The 24,750-nt window shown below is 42.0% G+C and overlaps 1 protein-coding gene across 2 annotated transcripts in view; it reads right to left on the bottom strand.

The window, feature by feature from the left end:
- Window positions 1-24,750, bottom strand: part of OLFM3 (olfactomedin 3) — a 675,349-nt gene that overhangs the window by 317,712 nt on the left and 332,887 nt on the right. Inside the window, exon 1 of one of the 2 annotated variants that reach the window (XM_086954316.1) lies at window positions 10,320-10,445. The exons of the other annotated variant lie outside the window; for it this stretch is intronic. Coding sequence (XP_086810442.1) covers window positions 10,320-10,445 — 126 coding nt within the window. Of the gene's footprint in view, window positions 1-10,319; window positions 10,446-24,750 lie in introns of those variants that run through there. 2 annotated transcript variants of the gene reach the window in all.

The following is a 24,750-nucleotide window of genomic DNA, read 5'->3' as shown; positions in this document are numbered from 1 at the left end:
GTAGAAGGACACTCTGTACCCGTATTCCCCAGGTACGTGAATCATGTCACCTGCTTTGAATACGTCTGCGGCCCGTCTCACGTATGAGTGGCCCACGACCCACACCTCCTTCCTCACAGCCGGTGACGTGCGACCGCTGGCCTGGTGTTGGGTCGACTGCACAGTCCGCCCTGCCGCGTAGGCTTGCGCAACTGAAAACAAACAAAAGACAAGAAGCGTGAGTACATGATTACAGCTTCACAACATGTGCAATCGCACGTACCTCTTATAACAATTGGAGGACCAGCGCCCCACACGTTTCACTTGTTCTACATTAAGACCCCTGGCTGTAGCTTCAGTGGCAGCCCCTATTCGAAAGGAATGGGTCCCAAATTCGCCCGGGTCCAAGCCCGCTGCGGCAATGGCCATTGCAAGCACCCGCTGAAACTGAAACCTCGTCAGCGGGGTGGCGTCTGCATGCCTCAACAATGTCCCCCCCCATGATGCCACCCTTCGTGCTAGGTAATCTTCTAAGCACTGTACCGGACACATGGATGACTCGGGGTTCCTGCGAATGATCGTGCAGTCCCCTCTCCCATTTTAGCCACACCTTTCTCTCTTAAAAATTGTGTTCATTTTATATAACCTTCATTTGTTGGATTATTTGTCCTTCTCTCTTAAAGTGTTGCTGTGTATTGTTGATTTATTATGTCGCATACAATTTGTGAATATGTATTATTATTTTAATGTGTTTTTTAAAAGAATTTATGAATAAAATTGAACTACCCCTTTTTTACAAACAACCTATGTTTTAGCTCAGTTCATTTCGACCACTTATTACGTTCTGTTGCCTAGATTGATACATATCAAATTATTTGCTTTTCCCTGGTCTAGGAACTTCATTTCCATGTACTCAGGGGGTCCTTGATAAATATTTACACCCTCTCCCATCCTGGTCAGTCTTGGACCTGAGAAAGGAGACAATCATCGCATCACTCCTGATCTGAACATGTTCCCTGCACAAGCCCCCCGTCACATCCTGTTTGTTCCTTGCAACTAGCTCACTAACTCTCATAGCCCCGTGAAATGCCAGCGTAAATGCAGTCCGGAACAAACAGGTCTCGAACGGGGACGAGCATGTGTTAGGGAGTGTGGTCAGTAACTGGGACAACCTGTCTAGACCTATCGGTCGTCTCACGTCTACTCTGCGACCCTCTAGACGTTGCCACCCACGCAGCGCTTTCTGTACCGTGAAAGACGCTGTTGGGTCCAGGATGCCATGGGCCCTGGCAACAAAGGAAATGGCGGCACGATGCCTTTGGGCCGTAGCCACCGATTTCCCAGCCCTACGTAAGGACATCCGAAAAAGTACTACCAACTCTTCCTGACCCCAAAGTCCCCCTCTCTCTGCCCCCAAAAAGGCTAAATAGGCCTGGAACGCCCCTTCATATGCCTTCCTTGTCCTGGGTGCTAGACTCTCTCCCACGAGGTGACGAAGTTCGGGGCACCGAGAGACCAGAGAGCTTCGGGGAAGGGTGCCGGCTCCGGGTCCGCTGAAGGAAGGAAACCCGAGAAAGCCTGCATGTGAAAACGAGACAGTGCATCAGCAGCCTGATTCATCACCCCTGGGACATGTTTTGCTCTGAATACCACGTTCAGTTGCATACACAGTAAGACAATTTCTTTGAGCAGCCTCAAAATCAATTTACAACGGGCTGCCTGACTATTGATGCATTCTACCACGGTCATATTGTCGGACCAGAACACAACAGAATGATCTCTGAACCCTTCTGGCCAGGTTCTCAGGGCCACCAGAATGGGAAATAGTTCAAGGAAAGCGATGTTACTTGTCAGCCCCTTCTCGTGCCACCATAGGGGCCACTTTTGTGCCGACCATTTTGTGCCGAAGATGGCGCCAAAACCTACGCTTCCTGCTGAATCTGTCCATAGCCCAAGCTCTTCGGAGGACACGGCTGGCTTGTTCCAGACGACTCGGCCATTGAAGTCCGCCAAGAATGCTAACCAAATCCGCATGTCCTGGCGGACCTCTGCCGATAACCTTGTGCGATGATGACCCTCCTTTAGGCCAACCATCGCTTGGGCAATTGAGCGGGAAAAGGGGCGAGCCATTGGTATCACCCTCAAGGCAAAGTTCAACTTTCCCACTAACTGTTGCAACTGATGCAGTGTAACTTTGGATGCATTTAAACATACTTGGAGGGCTGCCCTGAATTTCGACACTTTGCTAGCTGGTAAACGGAAGCACCCCTCCCTTGAGTCCAACTCGATCCCCAAAAACTCGAGGCAAGTCGTGGGACCCATAGTTTTACCCGGTGCCAATGGCACGCCAAGATGACCCATTAACACACAGAATTCAGCTAAGGCCTGGGCACATTCGGGATTACCGGCGGGGCCAAGGAACAGAAAGTCGTCAAGGTAGTGCATTACATTTCGGAAACCCGTTTTCTTAGTGAACACCCATTGCAGGAAAGTACTGAATTGCTCAAAGTAAGCACATGATATAGAGCATCCCATTGGCATACACCTATCCATGTAAAATGACCCCTGGAACCCGAATCCCAGAAGACGCTGATCGTCTGGGTGTACCGGGAGCAACCGGAACGCTGACTCGATATCAGATTTCGCCATCAACGTCCCGTGCCCCAGGCGATTCAAGATGGCTACCGCCTCATCAAAAGATGCGTATCGCACCGAACAAACTTCTGGATCAATTGCGTCGTTCACCGAAAGACCATGTGGAGCAGACAGATTATGGATCAAACGAAACTCACCCGGGTCCTTCTTGGGGACCACCCCTAACGGAGAACAAACGAAATCCGGTACCGGGGGTTCACTAAACGGGCCGGCGACCCGTCCCCGGCTAACCTCTTTCTGAATTTTTTCCTGCACTACAGATGTATGTTGTAAAACGGAAAGTTGATTTTTGCACATCCCTACACCCTGAAAGTCCCCTACCGGGATGCGGAAACCATGTGTAAAACCGTTCCGCAGCACCCCGGCAGAAGTACGATCCGGGTATTCGCTGAGCCAGGGAATCATTGCCAAGGTATCAATCGGGGTTGGTAAAGGCGCCCCTCGGCCTAGCTTAGACCTGTTTGGCGCCTCCCTTACCCCCATTCTCACCCGTTCTGGCTCTGCACGATGACTCAGGATGGGACGACCCACACGTACTACACTCATGTTTGAATTTACACGATCCCGGAGGCCTGGTACATTTCCCCTTGTTGAAATTAAAACAGAAACCCTTTCTCCCTGTATTGCCTGCGGGCCTCGACTGGTCGTCGGTGCTCGTACTTGGTCGAAAGGGCGTCCCCACATTTTGGCGGGAGTAATCAACAACATTGCTCCCGACCAATGGCATTCTTAACATTCCCGATTCTTTCATTTTATCCCATGTTAAAGAATCGTAACAATCCCAAGTCAAACTCTTGTTATGTTCCTTTTCTTTCCTGAACAGATTGTCATAACAAAACCAATGGTTACCTTGATACGCTGTCGAGTAACCCATAATTCGTGATTGGTAAACGGGAAACTCAGGAAGCAACTCGGGCCTACGTTCCCCCAAAATCGATGTGAAAATACCCCATGCATTGCCCCAGTTGCCAATGTTCTCATTTACCTTAAAGGCGGCCATTTTTGCGCGCCAAACACTCGGATGCATTAAGTCCTTCTGACTTTTCACATGCTCCACATCATAATGATCAACAAGCAGGGAAAAAATATTCACGTACTCCCCCGCCCAGATCTTTTCCTTTATAGCTAAAGGCACATGTTGTCCCAATCTCTCTCTACGAGAGGGTGCTGACTCGTCCCTTGCAATCGGCAATGGCCGCTTACCTGAACCGGACGCAGCTTCTGCCGCTTGCGGCTTGTCTATCCCCGCCAACGGCGCAGCCACTCTAGCTGCCTCTTTCTTCTCACGAAGCCCTTTTATCAGCGCCTGTGCCTCGGCAGCCGTGGCGCCATCACTACTATCCCCCAACCATGCTGCTAGCTGTGCTGCCAGCTCGGGGGGCATGTCTTCCTTGGATGTCGGGGTGACGACAACGGGGATTGGATTCCCCTCCATCGGTACTGGGGTCGGCGCCTCGAGCGGGGCAGAGGGAACCGGGACGTCCCCACCGGCTGGAACCTTTCTCGGCCTCTTAGGTCTCCCTCCAGCCGGCGCAGGGCCCGAACCCTCCTCCCCATCTCGCTCCGCCAACCGTTTCTTTATGTCGGACACTTCTTTGCAAAGGGCCCGCACCATCTGGTCGGTCGTCATTCTCTTTGCGCCTTTCTTGGGCATCTCTCCGAGGAAGTATCTAGAGACAAAGAAAAAGATCAAAACGCTCAAAATTGGCTCTTCGTTCCGTCCCGAGCTCACGTGTAGCGAGGAGGTGCAGCTTCGGAGCACAAGAACAAGAGGACGTCTTCTGGTCTTGCGTCTCTTTTATCCGTCTTCAGGGCGGGCGAAAACCCGCCCCTGCCTGCCCCTAGGGCGGGGCTGGCTACGTCGGTGTCTAGGCCAGCCCACTCTAGGGCGGGAAAAAGCGCGCCCCGGCTACGCCGCTTCGGGCATACCAGCCGAGACGCGCCTCCCGCCCCAAAATGGCTTCCCGGGGGGATCGAGGCACTCCGCCATACGTTCGGGGGGACCGAGTGGTCGCCCCTTTCCAAATGTATGGGTGGATGAGTGGGAACACTCATACTCCCCATGGAATGCCTCCATGGGGCAGAGTAGCATAAAATCTAGAGGGAAAATCTAGTGAGGAACCCACTGGGTTGCAGTGGCCTACCAAGACAAATGCTTTCTTTACACTGCTACTGGTTGGCTGTTCAAAATCAAGTCATTCTTATGGGTCAGGATATTGCGTTAGCTGTCGTGGTGCAGCAGCTCAACTTCTATTCTTGTTTCTGCTTCCGTGTATGATTGAATTATGTACACATTTTAACAAATATGATACACTTCACTGACTGATTTCTTGTTTTTTCTTATAATTTGACGACAACGTGAAAAAAAGGATGCAAGTTACAGGCCGCTAATAAATTTTAGACTTACAGTGTGGGAATTTATACCAATAATAATGTATACCAATTAAGTCTGCCGATCAATGCACTGAACATTCTGAAAATGCCAATGGAACTAAAGGTGTCAACTAGTAGAACAAGAAAGCATGCTATACATAGATAAATATTGAGCAGTGCACTGTAACTGAAAGTGTTTTTTTTTCACTTTGATTAATCCCCCCTTGTTTTCCCCACCGCCCGCCAGCATTTCTTTCTTGAATATCAATAATGAACACAGCCCGGTGCGGTGCCCTGAATGTCAGGTTTTCTTTGCTTCTAAAGTCTTCCGACATGTTTTTTTGCCCAGAAGGAAGACTGGGGAGACTATACAACTAAGGAACAGTATGATCCCTGGTCACATTTAGAAAACCCAAATTAAACACTGGCTTATAGCCAGGAGGAAGCTTTTCCTGACTGACAATGGTCCCCAATGGTGGTGCTTTTTGACTTGTTTACTCTAATGGATAGTAACCATGCATTTATTAATGTGATTATATATTATTTCTAGTTTTATACTGTGCTGTACTACACCTTGTGGATACTTTAGTATGCTTTATGTAAGAGTCTGAGTGTTGTGTTGATGATGAATCCATTCAGTGTTGAGAGCCTCCTTGCAGAGTCATATTGTAGGCTTTCTGGATCAATACCGTTGTCAGGCCTTTTATCAATCACATGTAATCAGGAGTTGCCCTCCCTCTTGGGTACATTGAATTCTACAGCTGGGACTCCGGATTCCCAATGATCCACTATGTTTTTGGCTTTTTGAATGACGGATGTTGAGAGTTTTTTTGTAAAGTGGAGGATTCTGTTAAAGGATTTGTTACTGCCCTGGTCTTTTCTGCACGTCTTGCAGAACATTCAGAGGACTTACAACGTTATCCTCGCATCCACAAGGGAAGAATATAGCTTGTTCAAGGCTGTTTAAAATGTTTATGTATTCGTAAGGTCAGGTACCTTCTGGCTGCCTAATTTTTGAGAATTTGCAGCCAGACTAGGTAGCCTTCCAGTCTTCTCTGATGGACATTTCATAGAAGATCGAGTATCCCTCATTGGGCACAGTAGATGGGGTAGATTATGGCAGCTTTATAATCTCTGATTCAGACAATTCTTAGAAGTTTCAGAACGTACATCTGGTGAATTATATTGTAATCCAGGCATAGCAGTATGAAAAGCAGCGTTCCTTTCGCGAACATGCTTCGCACACAAGAACTCATTGCTTATCCAGTTCCACCTCATTGAATGTTTCTACTGATGAAATTATAACATCTGGCCATTACTGGAAAACGGCTATCTGGGGATAATTTTATGAGAAGAAATGTGGCTTATAATGAAGCTATAATTCAAATGTTCTGATATAAGGCAGGTGGCGTATTTTTTTCCTCGTTACCTTCCAAATGAATTTTAGTTATGGTTCACGGGAATTTTTCAGCAGGGATACTTTACAATGTGCAAAGAGGTCATTAGTCAATAATTCAATGAGAAGACATAAAATGCCATCTTTTTTGGTTTTTTATTTGAGAAGATTTAAAGCCTTTATGGACTTTACTTTTCCAAAACACTTTGTCCATGCTTTCCCTGCATGGTATTAGGCTGCTCCGACTCTTTTTGCAAAAGATGTGTGCACGGTCTCTTTCTGATAATGTAGCTATGTAGCTTGTAGGTAGGAACCACAGTGTAAATCCCAGTAGATGTACCGGTGGCTCGAAACCAGAGGCCTGTTCAGTGTAAGTTTGCTGTGGGTTGGAATGAATTACTCTGGTAGTGTATACCAGCTTGCTCCTCAAATTCAGAATTAAGCGCTTGATTTAGTGGACGACTCTGAATCAGGGCCTAACTCAGGAGTAATCACTACTTCAAAGCAATCATAGACTAGAATGCTACTGACAGGGGTTGGGTTAATTGAGCAACTCTATAGTAAAGTTTAGGCAGGCCTTCGGTATAACTACTATTAACATGTTTGAGGACAAATATTATACAAGGAATTTCAGTGTGAACTATGCGCATGCTTATTGGTATTTCTAAATCCCAGAAGAATTGTAATATTTCGTGTCTGTTCAAGTCCAAGTAACTTCAACCTTTGCTTGCAATTTATTGTTTATCTAAGGAGAAAGGTGGAAGCACGGTTGGGAAAGTTAACAAAGATATGGTTTAAGCGAGTCTCTCTTCCCTAGGAGAAACTCATGTATGTTCAAGTTTCTCTTTGTCCATATAGAAGGAAGTCACCTGCTATCCGCATGGGTGTCAGGCGAAATTCGCAGGTTTGCCTTGCGTTTACTTAAGAATGTTGGCTAACACCCATATAGGTACCCTCTTTGAGACCAGTGGGATTCAACTGAAAACAACTTTTGGAGGATCTAAACCTGTTACTACAAAGAACACATTAACACTGGTCTCCTACAGGACTAAATCATGCTTGTTTCATCCCAGTACAGCACTCTGGGTAACTCAAGAGCTAATTTTCTAGAGAGGGAGTCAGTTACAATCTGGCCCACAACAACCAACCTACTAATTTCAAGACCTCTTTCTGTACTCATTGCGAAAGAAAATAACACAGTCTAGACACAATGCTGAAGTTTCTGATTTCTCAGAAAAAAATACAACATTGTCAAACTGTTAACTAACTGCTCAAGCGTCACTCAAGCATACATACATACATACTTTAGTGTGTGGCTTTACTCTGTGGCAGCAGGCGAGTAATCTTATCCTCATTGTACACAACCTCATCTGCACCGCCTTCCAGAACACAGCACTTTCAAAACAGTTAATACTGGTTCAATATAATTATATGATATCGACCACACCGGTCACAAAAGAAACTGTGGCAAAATAAAACTTTTGAAAGGCTGCGATATTTGCTATAGCACCTGGAAACATGTCATAGGTAACCCATGAATAAATTAGAGAATGTTTTTTATTCTGAAGTCCATGGAAAGCAACACAATCAAATAATAATGTATTGGTTCTCCTGAAAGACACTGAGCTGGCAGAAACCCGTAAGTGAGTGTCTTCAGAGACAACATGGCTGCCTGACTGCACAATGTTGATACAATTCCACAATTTAGTAATCTCTTAATTCCTTTCTCACTCTGCGTGTGAAAGACGAAATGGCATACACTGGTATCTCTACAGGGGGACCAGGTAGGGCCCGTGCCCACGCTCCATTTGTCTTATTTGCCCCATGGGCACCAACACCACAGCCAGGAGGTGACTGGGGATCGGTGGAAATGATGTTATTGTCTGTAGCATAATTACCCATAATTACAGCAAAATTACTCGTAATTAGGCTAAGTATGTGAAAAGAGTAATTTAGCACAATTTTCTTAGTGCATAATGCACTGTTCGTATCTATAATGGGCATAAAGAGGCATTTTGTGCTAAGAAATAGCGCCGAGGGGATGATGATGAGTTGAGGCATTATTTATCACCCCCGATAGATCACAATACCATGAGGTATGTTACTCATTGGCGGAGATAAATACCACCTAATATGAGTATATGCGAAATAATTTGCAGATTTCGGTATTCAACACACCAAAAACCGTGTCATATGGTAAATACTGTATATTTTTTCCCTTGTTAAATTCCAGCAGGTTTGACCTCTCAAAATTAAATGAATATTAGTTTAATAAATGCATCCGATGTGTTAAATAAAACCAAACTCTCAATTAAGTCTCATGCGCAAAGCGTAATGTCCGTACTTTCGTATCACAAGAGTAATGCTTAATTACTAAAATTGCTCTAATTACTCTGCTGTAATTTAAATTTCGCCCATGCCTAGGGTGACCCAGAAAATAAAACAGACATTGCACTTTGCTGCACACATTCATATGCCCAGCTGCCTTTAACTGCAAAGCAGCGTTATTTTGCTTAAAATTGTTAAATCTGACTTTGTATTCATGTATATCTCTGTAAAGGTATATTTAGAAATACAAGTACACATATACAAGTGAGATTCAAAAATGTTAAACAAACATATATACACATGCACACAAATACGCACTTTATGATTTACTTTTGTAGGCGGCCCCACCAGTTATATCTATGGTCCTTTGTATGCCCCCTAAAATTCTATTCTATAGACTCAACTGGCAGCATATGCACATCATCTTTATTGTGAACAAGAGGCACCTGAATGCTCGCCGCCTATAGAAACGATATTGTTGCATTACATTCAACTGGTCAATCTGTGCAGAAAGTAGGAAATGGTTCATGACTATAAATGCAACAAAAAAAAGTGATGGATCAGTTGCAGTCATAGATATAGGTACGATAGATTCACAATAATTGGAAACTATACAGCAACAAGCATTGTACTGCCAGCACAGAAGATACTCAAACACTTCAAACGTGCTTTGTATGGACTGCTTTGAATATAAGGCAATTGATCACGGGCCTCTCTATTAGTTTTTGTCAAAAGCAAGCAACAATTTGAGGCTGAGCTCCTCTTCTCCTTACCCTACATCACCAAAGGCATCACTTGCTCATGCCTGACTGATGCCTGCTGCTCGAGCCCTGCGTGGGTCTCTTCGTGACGTTCAAGATAAAGTGTGACGTTCTAAGGTAGTTATAGTTTAGTTATGCCAGTACCGTCTTGGTCGTTAAGTAAAGTTTAGGAGTTTGTTCGCACTTAAAGAACGATAGAAAATAACAATATTTTCCTGTTCATAATAAAGCCTCAAACCGTCAAATTTTAAACTCTGGGATGAGTCTCGGGTTTTGCAGTTTTTTTAATTGTGACAGAAATCCATAACAGAATTGACTAATACAGGTGACCCGTGGCGCATTTCTGGACGACTCCATAGGTTCAATCAAGATAACGTTCACCTGACTATTGTCGACGACTTTATTCAGTCTTGCTGAATAAACTCTACTTATTCGCATACTTAAATGCCGATACGTTTCCTCCAACTTTACGTTTTATTTTCAAACTTCACAATGATATGTTAATTAATTTCGAAAAAAATAAGCACAACAGCGAGGGAAGCCAGTTTAGAATACCATCTTCTAGCAAAAACTAGTTCTCAGAAGAAGCACATCTGCCTTGCTTTTGGGTAAATGGCACTGGAAATGCAAGACTCTTAAGAGAAACGTCCCTGACATATTTTACAAAAAGCTGTGCTCCTCTAGAGAATTGCCATCTTTTTTACAAAACAGACGCATGCAATTAGAAAGTTTGCGCAAGCGTGACGATAATGTACCTGCACTGCAGATTAACAGAACGACAACTAAAACTAGGTCAAGCTGTGAGAGGAGGAAAGACATCTACTTACAAGAGACTCGGAGGAAGACAGCCTGGTGCGGTTGAGTCCCACCAGTGAAGGGAGAGTTTGGGACATCCAGTTGGAGATCATGGCCATGGTACTCAGGACAGCACCCAGCTTGAGCAGCGGACTCATTGCTGTGCAGCTATTGATGGCTCATCATGACTGATTATCGTCCTGGCGCGCGCTGGCAGCGGGAGGCGTGACTGCAGCACGCGAGCAGCAGCGCTGCCTCCCCAGATTCAATCATCCATACACAGACTCACTGCTTCCCACCCTCCTTGGAATAAAGTACATTAGGCTGGCCGCAGCATAAGTGATCCGCTTTACTTCCGTAATTGTAAGCACTTTTTTTTTTCTAAATGAAATTTTACATGTTTCAGGGATTGCACAGGAGGGTAATTTGGCATCCGCCGGATGTATTCCCCGTGGTTCTCAGAATAGTTCCACTCAAGTGTTTTCTATTATGTAAAATCACATTTGTTAGGGATAAATACGAGTGTCTGTGTATGGCTTTATGTCCTAATTACCTTCGGTAAATGAGAAATAGGATTAGCGGGCAGGACATAAAATATGTAAAGCGGCTGGTATTTTCTTGGATTTTTACCAGCTACTGAATGGGCATTGATTAGTTCCCAGGAAGACAGGCACCAAGATTGGGAATAACTGCTATCTCCATTTTGTGAAGGATATGAGCTACAATTGATTGAAGACTATTATCTTACATTGTGCACTGAGGATAGGTAATTCACTGCAGATCAAATGCAATGCGTCATCTTTCTTGTTAGCAGAATTACGTTGCTTGACAAAAGGCAATAAGTAAGTCGTACATTGATGCACAATGACATAGAAACACTTTTTAGGCAGATGTTTTAATAGGACATGAAGTGGTTGTGAAACGTAATTATTTCGGACAGGTTTCAGATTTGCTTTTGATGTTGAAATCAGTTTCTACTGAATACAGGTATTTTATCTCAGGGAACATCTACAGCTGGCCATTTAAAAGATTACAACTTCATTCACAAATTCAAACAGTGTGTGACACAAGGCTGGTCTGAATTTAATTTTCAAGAACAGTGAAAGGAAAATATAAAAAGTAAAATGTTTGTGATGTACCTTATAATTTGCCTCGTGTGTCAGACTTACTGTCTATCTGCTCATTACCATGTTGGAGAATATGCACTGCTTTTTGCATATTACTTGACAAAGTAATATCAAGAAAACGTATCCTCAAGCAAAGGAATGATTCCCGGCCACCATGAGAAGTGGCCGGGAAGGGATTGGGGCAGGGTGGCAGGGTTGAGAGACAAAGGGGGTTGGATTAATCCAACCCCCTTTGTCTCTCAACCCTGCCACCCTGCTGGACTTTCCATGCAGATTTGTGGCTACCATTAGTGCACAGGTGCAGTGGCACTGGGGCCAGGAGCCCTGAGACACTATTGACTCCAGACAATGCTGTATTTTACCCCCAATAGCAGTCAAAGAGGACATTTTCTTTGCTTGCACTAGGTTCCATTGCATCATTGCAATGCTACTGTTTCCATGAAAGGAGCAGGACACATCTAAAGGGGCACTTCTGAGGTGAGCTGTTTTTGATGGTAGACCCGTATATAGACCATAATACCTCTCAGCAGAGCACCTACAGAGGAACTTCCGGATGCTACTTTCATAACCTCTGTGCATGTGGAAAAGGGAGGCTCTTTCCCTCTGGTCTAGTGGGCTCCATGATGCTTCTACATCCCTGTGGGGTTGCTCTGAAGTTGTTGCCAATCGATTAAAAACTGAAACAGCAGTTGAAGCTTAGCTCACCTTGACAGTAAAGATTCAACTGTTCACAACTTCTGAATCCTGGCCTACCCAGTCTCATTGCATGTTTCAGAACTAAAGAAAAGACGTGCGTTTAACAGGTTATTCCCACATTCCGAGGAGTGAAACTCAGAATGGTATGGTAATTGCACACCTAGTAAATAACGCACTCAGCAGAACGGCTATGTATTAGTACCACAATTAAGACATACACCTACGAAGCTCTGAGAATGATCCCCTCCATATATATCTAAATACACACATGCACACACACCCATGCACACACACATATATTACCTACTTCGCCAGTAGGTAGTTATAGTTAGGACCATCTTTCCCTAGAAAAAGCATTTTTTGACCTGCCTATATCTTTGGCGCCATTTGACGAATCTGCACAAAACATTCACCAAAAATGTGTGCCAGTCTTGTTGTGCATGGAAAGTTTCGGGGTAATTCGTCAAGCAGGAACCAAGAAAAAGGGCATGTCAAAAAAGTGTTTATCCAATGTTCACTTCCATATAGATTTTAGACACAACTACAGCCCGAACTGCTCGACTGAATTACACCAAATTTGACAGAAAGGTAGTTCTTGATCAAGAGCAAACTCTTTTTGTTATTTGGTGTAAATTGATATATTAGTTTTTGAGATATTAAAGGAAAACCAAATGTGTCTATATAGGAACACAAAGTCTCCATGAACCTTCTCAATCTCACGCTGAGATCTAATTTGTTGCCAACACTTTAACCAGGAAATGGTGGCAGCCATCTTAGGATTCAGCTTCAGCGGAGTCTCAGAAAAAATATTGAAAAAAAAAGAAAGGGGCCAGGGTAGCAATACCCTGTCCCCTAACGGTGGTCCTGGGTCCCCCTGTGACCCTGACAGAGCCAAAAATAACTTTAAAAACAAAATGTTGCAGCTAAAATGCAACAGAAATATGAATCCATGGTAAACTTTAAAAAAAAAACAAGCACAGGCTTCATCGCTTGTTTTGAATAAAGCCCCTGGTGGGCCAGGTCCTGGAGCATTTTTTTTTAAAGGAGGGAGGCGCATATGCCCCCTCCTTATTCTCTTAGAGCCTCACTCCATAAAAGGAGCCTCAAATGGGAAAGAAGGGAAGAAGAACAGGACATAAAATAGTCAATCCCATCATTAATTTGAGACTGAGCATTTGCGGTCTTTAGTCCCTTAATGGCAGTGCAGCTCTACAATTATACCGGTATATCAGCCCTAGCGCCACAGCAAAACGTGCCAAGATCAGCTGAGTGAATCAAAAAATAAAGCACTGATTTCCAATTACAATTGATTCACAGTGCCACCTGCTACCGAAATACGGTAAAACCTCCTAAAAACTCAAACGATTTCGGCAATTATCCAGAGCTTACTGCCTGAGCAGATAAAAGCAGAATACTACAAAATTGCAACCTGTAAGAGAAGGTTTGGCCCGTGACCCTCCCACTCAAAATCGTCCAAATACTGGATGAACCACCATGCCTGATTCCCAGGACTGCCTCAACTTACTTTGCTTCTTTGCACAGCAGCCGCACACTTGAGGATACAATGATGGGACTAGCTGTGCACTCAGATCCCCCTGCAAATTATGGGCAGGGGAGATGCCACCAACACCACTGCTGCAGTCCCCAGGTGGAGGCAACAGTCCCGCAAATCCACCAGTGCAAGACAAAAAATTCCAGTGAGGGCAAGAGAGTCCCAGGGGAGAGCAGGTGATGGGCAAAGCTATGAAGCAGTCCAAGCAAAGAAAACTCCCCTTGGTGATCAGGGGCAGCAAGCATCAGCAGCCCTCAGGGACAAGTAGGCAGAAATGTGTCTGATAGGAAAAGAATACAACAAAAGTCCTGTTATGTAAGGTATATATCAATGTCGTAAAAAGGCGAAGAACAATTGCAAAAATGAAACAAGGTAGACAAAAATGAATGGTTCTTTCTCAAAATTGTATTGGACTTCCTTTCTAGAAGGGTAACATTAAAAAAAACAACCAGCGACACGTTTTTCATCATGCGGGCGAGGCGCCCGTGCCTCTTCAGGGCTGGGGGTAGAGAAAAAGACATGGTACAGTATGGAAAAATATAAATACATGAGGCATTAGCTATCCTAAAGTGAATAGTGCAGAAAACCACCTCACCTGAGTGGAAACCCTATGGAAGTGAAAGCAAAAAAACATAAAATACCATGATATCACACAAAAGATAGGTAGAAACCGCAGTGCAGCAACACAGTTCTGTAATGCTGAGAATAAACGAAGATTCAAATAGGATAGGCTAAGATAAAGCAAGGACGATTGGGTAGGAAATGATCCTATGGTCTAGTATTAAAACATGTAGAAAAAGTGATGTGAAGCGTGAGTGGGTGAAACATATGATAAGTGACACGGATGGAAAAATATTGAGAAATGGGATATACAAACATATTCACTAGATTCTTGTTGCCAATATTGCTACACATGATGCTAATCACATGGCGTATATCAGCACCCATACCAAACTATCTTGTGTAAGGACCGGTCAGATTGCAACCAAATTAATCAAGAGAAGTTAAACACTGGTCAAAGGATCCCATATGAGGGACTCATTATGAAGAGTGGTAAACACGACTCACCAATGTCTCATATCTGGAATTTTGCTGTGAGTCAGCAAATTAACAGCATTGAGACGCCCAAGAAACAAATTCAAACAGACAGCAATTGATAATGTCTAAACACCAAAGCGACAATTTCACAGAATCAGCTAGTCATTAGCTTCAAGATTACAAGGGGCGACAAATTCAAAGTTTAGTGTCTATATCAAGTAACATACACGTCCTAGATCATTTTGTAAACGTGTTATGAGAAGGAAAGGATTAATTATATTTGGCCATGAGTCATAGAAAGAAGGAGCGGTAAGGCTACCGTAGAGAAAAAAAAAGTGCACGGTGGTGCGGCTAGGGAGTAAGAGTAAATACCCGAAATATTCAATGGGTAAAAGGTCCCGTAAAGGGAAAGGGCGGGAAGTGAGTGAAATGAAAGGGCAAAAGTCTTGCAAGACCCATAGGCGCGTTCGCAAATAACATGGTTGACTCAAATGTGTAGCCGGTGATAATTCCGACCCGGCATAGAGGGTATAGTCAAAGTGACAGCAGGAGTATGTCAGTGTAGACACAGGGGGATGGGCGGGTACACCCGTCCAACCAGCGAACTGCCTATAAAAAACGTATAACAAGGGTCGAGGTTAGCGCTTTGGTCATGCTCCAAGTAAATGGCACGCCATTGACCAAGGAGTCATGGGCTGCAGTAAGGACAAGGAACCCACCTGTGCTATCGGCGACGGCGAGGCGGGTCTTGTCTCCCTAGGTGCTGGGTAGGGAGTGGAGAACCAGCCACCAAGTATATTACAAAAAAGGGGCGGGAGAATCCCAGCGCGCCTGTATCAGGCACTGGACCGCAGCCATCCTAAGCGGAAACAGGAAGTGAGTGAAACTGCAGGGTGTCATAGAAAGTGAGGAGGGCACAAGTCTCAAGTCGCGTGGAGTGAGCTAGTGAATGCGACTAGACCGCTCATCCGCTCCTTGTGGAAGGAGCTGAGTAAATGGAAGTGATGAGTTACTATAAAATTTCCTGGTAAATGGACATTAGGGTGGGGGGTGCAAGATACAGGTAAGATTCAAAGAAAGGAATAAAAAAAAAAGGAAACATTGGGATATAGAAGGCACAGGAACATTACCTCCTTCGCACACATGAAATGTCACTATCAGAGCTATAGGCAGAGAGCAACCATTTGAAACATGATAAATATGCAAAAAGTCTCTCTCTGCATGTACAATAATGTCACTAGTTAGGGCTAAAGGTAAATAGCAACACATTGAAGCATGCAACATATTTAAGAAATAGCATGCACAATCATACATTGCATTGACCAGGGTATGTCTATGGTGCAAGTGAAGCCTTTTAGACAAAAAATGAAATGTTGCACTAGATATAGTGATAATTACAATATTCATGATCAAAGTCTGTGCCGGTAACAGTATTATCACAATGTTCTCCATTCAATTGAATTAGAGCAACACCAGGCATGTGTATCTTGACACAGTATACTTAAGTGTAGAGGGAGATAGGCAGAGAGACATCAGGACTGGGAAATGATGGCTATCCATTACTAGCCAAGTTGAGTCATAAGTAAAGAAAAACATTCAGTAAAATAAACAAAAAAAACAAAATCAAGTTCTTGAAACTCAGTACCGTCCATGATTTATCTGCCAGCAGTTACAGTTTTAAACTGAATGAAGTGATATCCCCATTCATCTTGCTCATCATCACCTGTGACACCACACAGTTTAATGTGCCTTGAAGCATGTGTGCACTGTTTGTGTACGAGAAAGCTGGGTACTCTGAGCTCACCACATTGCACAGCTGCTGCTAGTAAATCATGAAAAAGCCCACTCCCAGCTGTGTGACTTTGTTTTTGCAATGAGACATTCAACCAATGCCCCATCTTCTATACACATTTTACCCCCTAAGTTTCCTTCTCATTTTGTTACATCCTCATTATCATATCAGGTGCTAGATTACGTCTGACAGGGTGAGTGACAATCTAAAGCTTCTTTAAACAGCTGAAATTCAGTTTTAATAGGAAAGATGAGAATCAGATTATTTCTTATACTGGATTTGTATCCTTCATCATCGGTTCAAGGAGCCTCCAAAGTGCTTTAGAGAACAACAGTATTTGATTTTTCTCACTCTGTGATAACAGACATGATTTAATTTTCTATTGTTTTATATATATATTGCTACCAAAAATTAGTGGTGTCAGAGTTTTGTACGACAGGAAAGGAGACAGACAAAAATAGCAACACATGCTCTTCACAGTGCCTATAGGAACAGCTACTTAAGCGTGAGTAGCCATAAGTCAAAAAACGCTTCCCCTTTGGGAACATGGTCCTATCTATAACTACCTACAATTGACCGGCAGTAGGTAATATATATAACAAAAGTATACATATAAATATATATATTTATATAGTTTATACATTAGCACATTCATAATCATCAATCAATCAATCTCTCTCTCTCTCTCTCTCTCTCTCTCTCTCTCTCTCTCTATATATATATATATATATATATATATATATATATATATATATATATATATATATATATATATATATATATATATTACGTATCCCGCTTTACAATTTGCGCTGCAACGATTTCGCCAGCCAGCAAAAGGAAACTCGGACACGGACCAGGTAGGCTTCTGTTTCCTTTATTTACAGAGGTGTAGTCAAAGACGTTTCGGCTCAACGGAGCCTTGTTCACATGACAACGTTTTGATCATTGGACAGCCCTTTTAAAGTGCTAGTGATGATAAATAATATGTTTCACCTGTGAATTACCTTAGTATGGACATGGAAAAAATACTTTCCGCTATTAAGTGATAGCTTTAGTTCTCATACAGAACGCATTCAATATTGGTATAATACCAAAACCAGAACCCACATCATGAATATATACAACTGGATACTGATATAAATAAATTAATCATGGCAACAAGAAATAACTGTAAAATACATATTAAAATCACAAGTTTGTATACGATTAAAAAACATGAGGATATACGGGAAATGAATAGAATAAAGTGCAAGTGCATGACTATATATTGCAAATAGCTCTTTAAAATATGTGCAAATATCGCAAATGTGCAATTAGAAGCAAAGAACCTGTGCAAAATATGCCAATCTTTCCCCATCCAGGGCTATATATATGTTATATATATTTCAGAAACCAATGTATTCCAGCGTACGCCCAGGATCAGAAAGCGCTAACACACGCGTTCCGGCCACCTGGCCTTCGTCAGTGTCGGTTTGTACACAATTCATCAACCTTTAAATAACGCTCGATTTCTTTCATTAAAACATGTTTACCAAAAATAAATGTCATCAACGGTATTGCAGCTGCCATTTTAGCCTGTCTTGAAGCTCCTATTGCCTGCTGTCTACATTTATAATGGTCTATTTTCGCATTTACCACCAAGGAGCCATGGAAGTATTCCTATACACAGACAGCGTTTTCTATACCAGACATTCCCTTATATTCACCACCAACTTACTTAATTGTGAAATTGAAAAGATTGTTTTTGAAAAAAAAATGGTTAGTCAATAGATAGAAGACATTGTGTTGTGCTTAAAATATTGGTACGACTTGATGAAGTTGAATGAAAAATCACACAAAATATTTTCACTTTCATTACTACCTAGAAGTTTCTGTTCAAAGTAATGAGCCGTACCCCGCATGTGATTTCTCCGTTTTAACAGTAGTAGGAAATCTTGAGATGCTCTAAGGAACACAAGTGTTGAAATAATGACATTAGATCTGGCATATGCCTCAGGCCATTTGGTGTACATTAATTCCGTTTTTTATTTCACTTTAAAAGGTAAGGTAAAAATACCTAAGTAAAAATGCACTCAAGTCAATGGACATCAATTATGATAATGGGCATGGACCCTGATTGGCCGTTTATTGTTTCTGGGGACTTGATAAGTGTTGGGGGGAGGTGAACCTTCCTCAATGCAAGGGAAGAGGGGGATTTCCAGAGAGGTAAAGGATATTCTTCCCCATCTCCATACAGAAATGGCTTACTTAGCTAAAGTTGCTGTAGCTAAAAATGTACTGTTGTCTTGTTAAGCAAAACAAATAGTGAAATTAAGGTATTTCAATAGCTTAAATCTAAACATCACACAGACCGAAACTAGTGTGTGCTGCCCACAGGATTTGTACCAATCTCCAATACCACTTAGTATGGTTGCATGCTGGTATTACATATAGCTGTATAAAATAATAAAATGCATTTGCTAAATTACTTAAAACTTTAGCCTCCACTATTGATTCAATACAGCCTTTCTGTTAGGTACCGCAGTACTTCCGTGGGAATTGTACAACAGGACCGTGCAAGCTTCACTGGGTGCATATTGCAAATACAGCTTCAAGCAGGCCCTATGGACAGTGCTCCATTGTTTAGTAAAATGTACTGAACACATTCTTGAGATGGGCAAAAGTGCATTCAACTTTACAGCTGTACTTAAAACAGCAGCATACGATAAACCACCTTACAGTGGGACATCTTTACATTGTACAATATTCAAGTCTGCAATGCATCAAAATCCAACATTCTGAATAATAACATGCAGTTTATGCAAGTTGCAAACACCACTCAATTGCAACTCTAAATCTAAATGGGCAAATGCATAGATATCCACTGGTGGATAATGTATCATTAGGGACAGTGTTGTCCTTTCTCACAGATTTGTTAGAACAGACTTTAGCTTTAAGGCACAACCTAGTTTCAAACAAAACCCTACAACCCACATCAGTAGCGCTTCTATTTTACCTTGATTAACACAGGAAACATGTTCCAAACCAAAGTTGAGAGATATGTAAATAATGCACCATATATATTTTTTAATTTGAAATTTACGCTTGTCTCAAGGGCTTACACTAGTCCCATGCTATCAATCAACAGGTGTATATACAGTAACTCTATACTGTATATGACTATAGTGTTGTCAGTAATGTTATCAGTGATGCCATCAATGATGTCATTTAAGATTTTACTGTGTCATCAATGATGCCATTTAGCAACATATCATGAGTGATATATTATGTGATGTCATAAGCGGTGCAAGACAGCAACACACGTTTTAGTCAACTTAGTAAATTATACAGGGTGAATTTCAGTGGATTTTTGGTATCAAAAGCTATTGTTTGTATTATTTCGATACTTAACTATAACATCATCTTAACCTTTGTTTTTTCACTGAATATATATCTATATATATATTACCCAGTGGCAGTTGCCACTGGGTAGGTATAGTTAGGAGTGCGTCTACATAGACAGGAAGTGTTTTCATTTGGTAATTTTTTTGGCACATTTCAACAAATCTTCACAAAACTTTTCCAAACAAATAAAATCACCTCACCGCCTTCCTGGAAAGTTTTGATTGATCCGTCAAGCAGAGGCCGAGAAAAAGACAATGTTCCTGGAAAACTGCTGAATGGAATTACCCTTAATTTGGCAAGAAGCTAGATAGTTGCCTGCAGATTGGGCCTTTTGCGATTTGGTTTAAATCCGCTTAGTAGTTTTTATCCATTTAGTAGTTTTGAGAAATTAAGGTTAAAAAATAATTGTATAGCTGTAAAAATAGAGCTTTCTGATTGGCTGAGGGAGCTTTGTTTTGCTTGAGACAATTTGCTCGCAGGAGAGTTAGAGTTCAGTGGAAGCAAGCATCCTAATTGGCCACCAGCAATGTGAGACATTTATTGCTGGCAGCCATTACATGATTTGGGGACTTAGTAGTGGACTCTAAGGATCATTTGGCTGACTTCCTTTGTGGCTACCTGCTACAAAAGCTGCACAAGGCTTTTTCCTGAAGCTCTGAGCTACTGGATTGAGTCTTGATCCCAAGTGCTTTTTGTGATGTATTGGGACCCTTGGTTGTCCCTAAATGAACTCTCCTACCACCCCTGAAAACCTGAGATTTGCAAACCTCCAGAGTACTTGGACAAACTACCCCATCCTGTTTGATCAAGGTTCAACTTTGCTGGGCTAAGAGTCAGTATTCTCCAGCTCAGAGCTTTTCTGCCACAGCAAATCTGCTTCAGCTTCAGTGAACCCTAGTTAAGAAGGTTTACGGCCTAGCCGAATCCATCATCAGATGTAGCTGTAGGCTTGCCCGGTATAGTGTTTCCGCACTCAGAAAAGATAGTAATTTCAGAGTAAAACTTTTAACTGTGCAAAAGCACCTAAACTTTTTGACCATTGGGACAATCCCCGCGGTCTTCGCCCCCTCGAGACCACAATCGCTGCCCCACCATCCCACCATGGTCACATACCCCCGCCCGCCCACTGCACTTCCCACCCCCCTCCTCCTGGTTCTGGAAGAGACCTCTTCCCATAGTTACTAGTTTAAGTTCCAGTCGGCAGTTTGAGTTTGGATACCGACTCATCCATCGCAGGCTAATAACCGACTGCATTATGAGGGGTCCCCTATACAAACACAAGGGAGATATCTATACTACCCCCCACCATTAAATAACCCAAGGAACACGTAGTGGTATGCCGGTATATCCCGTACTAAGCCAATGTATTAGCAATTCATGAGCAAAGATGTGTTATCCTTTCTAGTGAAACAGACCGCACATGTTGACGATGAATTATGTTTGTAGTAATGATGCGCTCATTTTATGTGATCAAGCTGATCTGTGATGACTATGTTGCCCCACATGGGGATTTAAAATGTAAAGCCCTAATAAAAAGATTTAAACAAAAAACTAGCTGACCATTGGGAGGACTTCCATGGGCACAAAATTTGAATTTCTCCTGCTAAGAGTTTTTCCTGAACACTGCATTACTCTGCTGATGGATTTTGACTTCTACAAAAAAAGTTGAAGTCCCAACCGTCAAACCTGGTTGGTGTACCCAACCCAGACTCCCATGCGGTCTGTCTTAAATTGTGCCTAGGTCCCGATTCACCACAACCATTGACTACCATTGCTACAATGTGATTTTTGGAATTATTGTAGTTTAAATCTCTAAAACATGATATGAATTCCCCTTATTAGATATTTGTCATTTTGGTGAAATTTTATTTTCTAAATTGTACTTGATTTTTCAACTTTAGACTGGGATTTTTCTTGCTTGGTGTTTTTGCTTTATTACTAACTGTCTAAAACATTTAAAATATTTCCCTACATTAATCCTGTCTGCTCTGTGTCATATCTACCACGAGGTTGAGCTAGGGTTAATTTATTGACTAAGAGGGATCACCAGGAGAAGGGTGGTGATCATTCCTTAAAGTGGGCAGTAGCCCACACTAAGTATTAATCCAATATTTCACAGTGACATTATAGTTAGGTATGGTGATAAGACATTAGCTTATCTAAAAAAAAACATAGAAATTCACTGAAAAACACAATGGTTGAAGGGATGTTATAATTAAGTTTGAAATGAGATAAAAAACTACTGTTCAAAAAACAGACTATTACAATTCACCAGGTAAAGTTTATTGAGAAATTATGTGTGCCCCTACCATGCCTCAAATTTGACATCATCCATGGCATTCTAAATTACATCATTTATGAAATCACCGATGACATCTCAAATGACATATAGTGAATAAACAAAGAGGTTGCAATATGAAGAAACATTGATGAATTGAGAAAAAAGTAAGCACATTGGGGCTAAGAAAGAAACAGAAAGTAAATAAAAAGCACAGGCAAGAAGGAGAGAGTAACTAACAGCCTGGGAAAGGGATAAAGAAAAATAGAAGTAAAGATACAAGAAAGAGGCTAATTTTTCTAATGCCAAATAAGTCAGAAATAGAAATATTAAGGAATGAATTCCCTCATCACCACTGTGCAAGCACAAGAATGAGATCAAATGTTTGCGACCTACTCTTAAAACGACACCCAGTTTCTGGCCAGCAGGTGGAGGAAACCAGACCACAAGGAAATCAGTCTTTCTCTCATTAAAGCTGATTTGACCAACACTCACTCCGATCCAGACAAAGCCTGAAAATGTATAGTTATGTGCACACATTTGGGTTTCAAAACAGATCCTTTGTGGCATATGCAAAACTAGATGAGATTTCCATGGTGACTTTGCACTTATTAATGCTTTACTTGCTGGCAGCACTCCGAACCACTGAGTAAGCACTGACCCAATTTTAGGTTAGACATCATCAATCTCATGTCCATCAACTTCACAATATATAACAATACTAACATTCCAACACCAAATTTCCTGTGTAATGTCATCTTCTGGCAATATTATTCATTAAACAATAATTTCTCATTACCTGAAGTTCTTAAAAACTCTGAGAAGTAACTCTAGTCATTTACCTTTGAAATAAGGGTCAGAAATGAACGCTGGCCAATTTGTAGGACAACGAGTCACTAAATGTCTATAGTGACCAACCTGAATAGAAGAAATCATTACTTATGCTAAGATGTATGAAGCATTTTAACAGTTGCCAACAGTCCATTGGGCCGCATGCAACTGATAAAATGCATTTTGCCATGTTCAGAAGGCAAAATGTGACTCTGTAACTTGATACAGAATTACATTTTGCTTCTGTGATTCGGTTTTAGGAAGGTGCTTTCCTTCCTAATACCAAATAGCACTGGTGTGCATGATTGTTTCGTGACTGGGAATGTGGTCACAAAACGTTTGCAGTTACCACCAACTTCAAGTTGGTGGTAACCCACTCTTATACGGGAAGTGGTCCCCATGTGGGCCAACTGCCTTCTCTTAAAAATAAAAAGGTAGCTTTTCATTTTTATTTTTAAAATGCATCCTGTTTCCATTTTTGGAAAACTGGTTGCCTTACAAAATAAATATTGCTTTATTTAAAAAGCAATCACAGACATGGTGGTCTGCTGATCCCAGCAGGCCACCATCCCTCTCATTGTAGCCATTCACAATGGGTTGCGAATTGCGACCTGCCTCATGAATATTGCTGAAGCAGGTCCATTTGTAACCTACTGCAAATCCCTCAAAGTGTCAAACATACTTTTGCATATGGCAGTTTGAGATTTCCTAATAGCAAATTGCTAAAATTTGCTATTAGGAAATCGTAAACATGTAATTTCATACATCTTCCCTAAAAAGACTTATCAACCAAAACAGAAACAATGATGGTTCCATGGATTTTAGGGTTTATCTCATAGATCTCTGGAATTAGAATTCTACCCAGTATAACCATTTATTTAATTTTAATACCCCAACACCTGACATAGCCCTCTTTCAGTCTCATGTCAGATATTTTCTTTCCGGATAAAGTGCCACTTTTTCTAGAAAATCTAGGCAACAGCATTTTATATATTTTCCTTTTATCAGTGCTCGTTACCTCTCTTTTTCTTGCTAGGGAAGACATTATTTTATTTGATTAAAACACTTAAAAATATACAGAGTCAATATAGCACAGGGCATCCACCTAACATTTGTGGTTTACTTCTCTGTATGGATTTTACTTCTATCACCTGTGGGGGTGACCAGTGTGTCCCAACAAGAGTGAGGTGGGTGCGATAGTCACCAAATGCATCCAACCTTGAGAGAGACTGAAAAGTTTGTATCACAAAAATGGGAGGGCACAAAGATTTATGACTGTTCAATATTCAATCATTTAAATAAACAAGGGGACCCGATGAGTAGCTAAGGACCCCGGGAGCTATATTTTTTTAAGAACACTGGTCCTTAGTAAAGCAAACATGAAACGCAATTAGATACACTATAAACCACAATGGGTGCTATAGTATTTTAATGTCCAGTCGGACAAAGAATTTTAATTTCAGTCATAAAAGTGAAATGGTCACAATAAAGACAAACAACAGTACAACGGGGCGCAATCCAGCACCCGAATTTGTAGAAAACAGGAGGAAAACAAATAAACATTCCACATATAGGGCGAAAAACACAGGCATTAATCTGAGCTTTGGGAGCTTGAACTAGTTATACAGGGAAGCAAGCTATCCCACATAGTGTCCACTTTATTCCAATGTAGAATAGAAATTAATGGCACTAATCAAAGTGTCGATGACGTTTCGATCCCAAGCTCACAATTATTAGGGATCATCATCAGGACAAGAACAAT

This window comes from Lissotriton vulgaris, chromosome 1_1, assembly GCF_964263255.1.
Source record: "Lissotriton vulgaris chromosome 1_1, aLisVul1.2, whole genome shotgun sequence".
Lineage (NCBI taxonomy): Eukaryota > Metazoa > Chordata > Amphibia > Caudata > Salamandridae > Lissotriton > Lissotriton vulgaris.
This window is presented reverse-complemented; position numbering and strand designations above follow the sequence as displayed.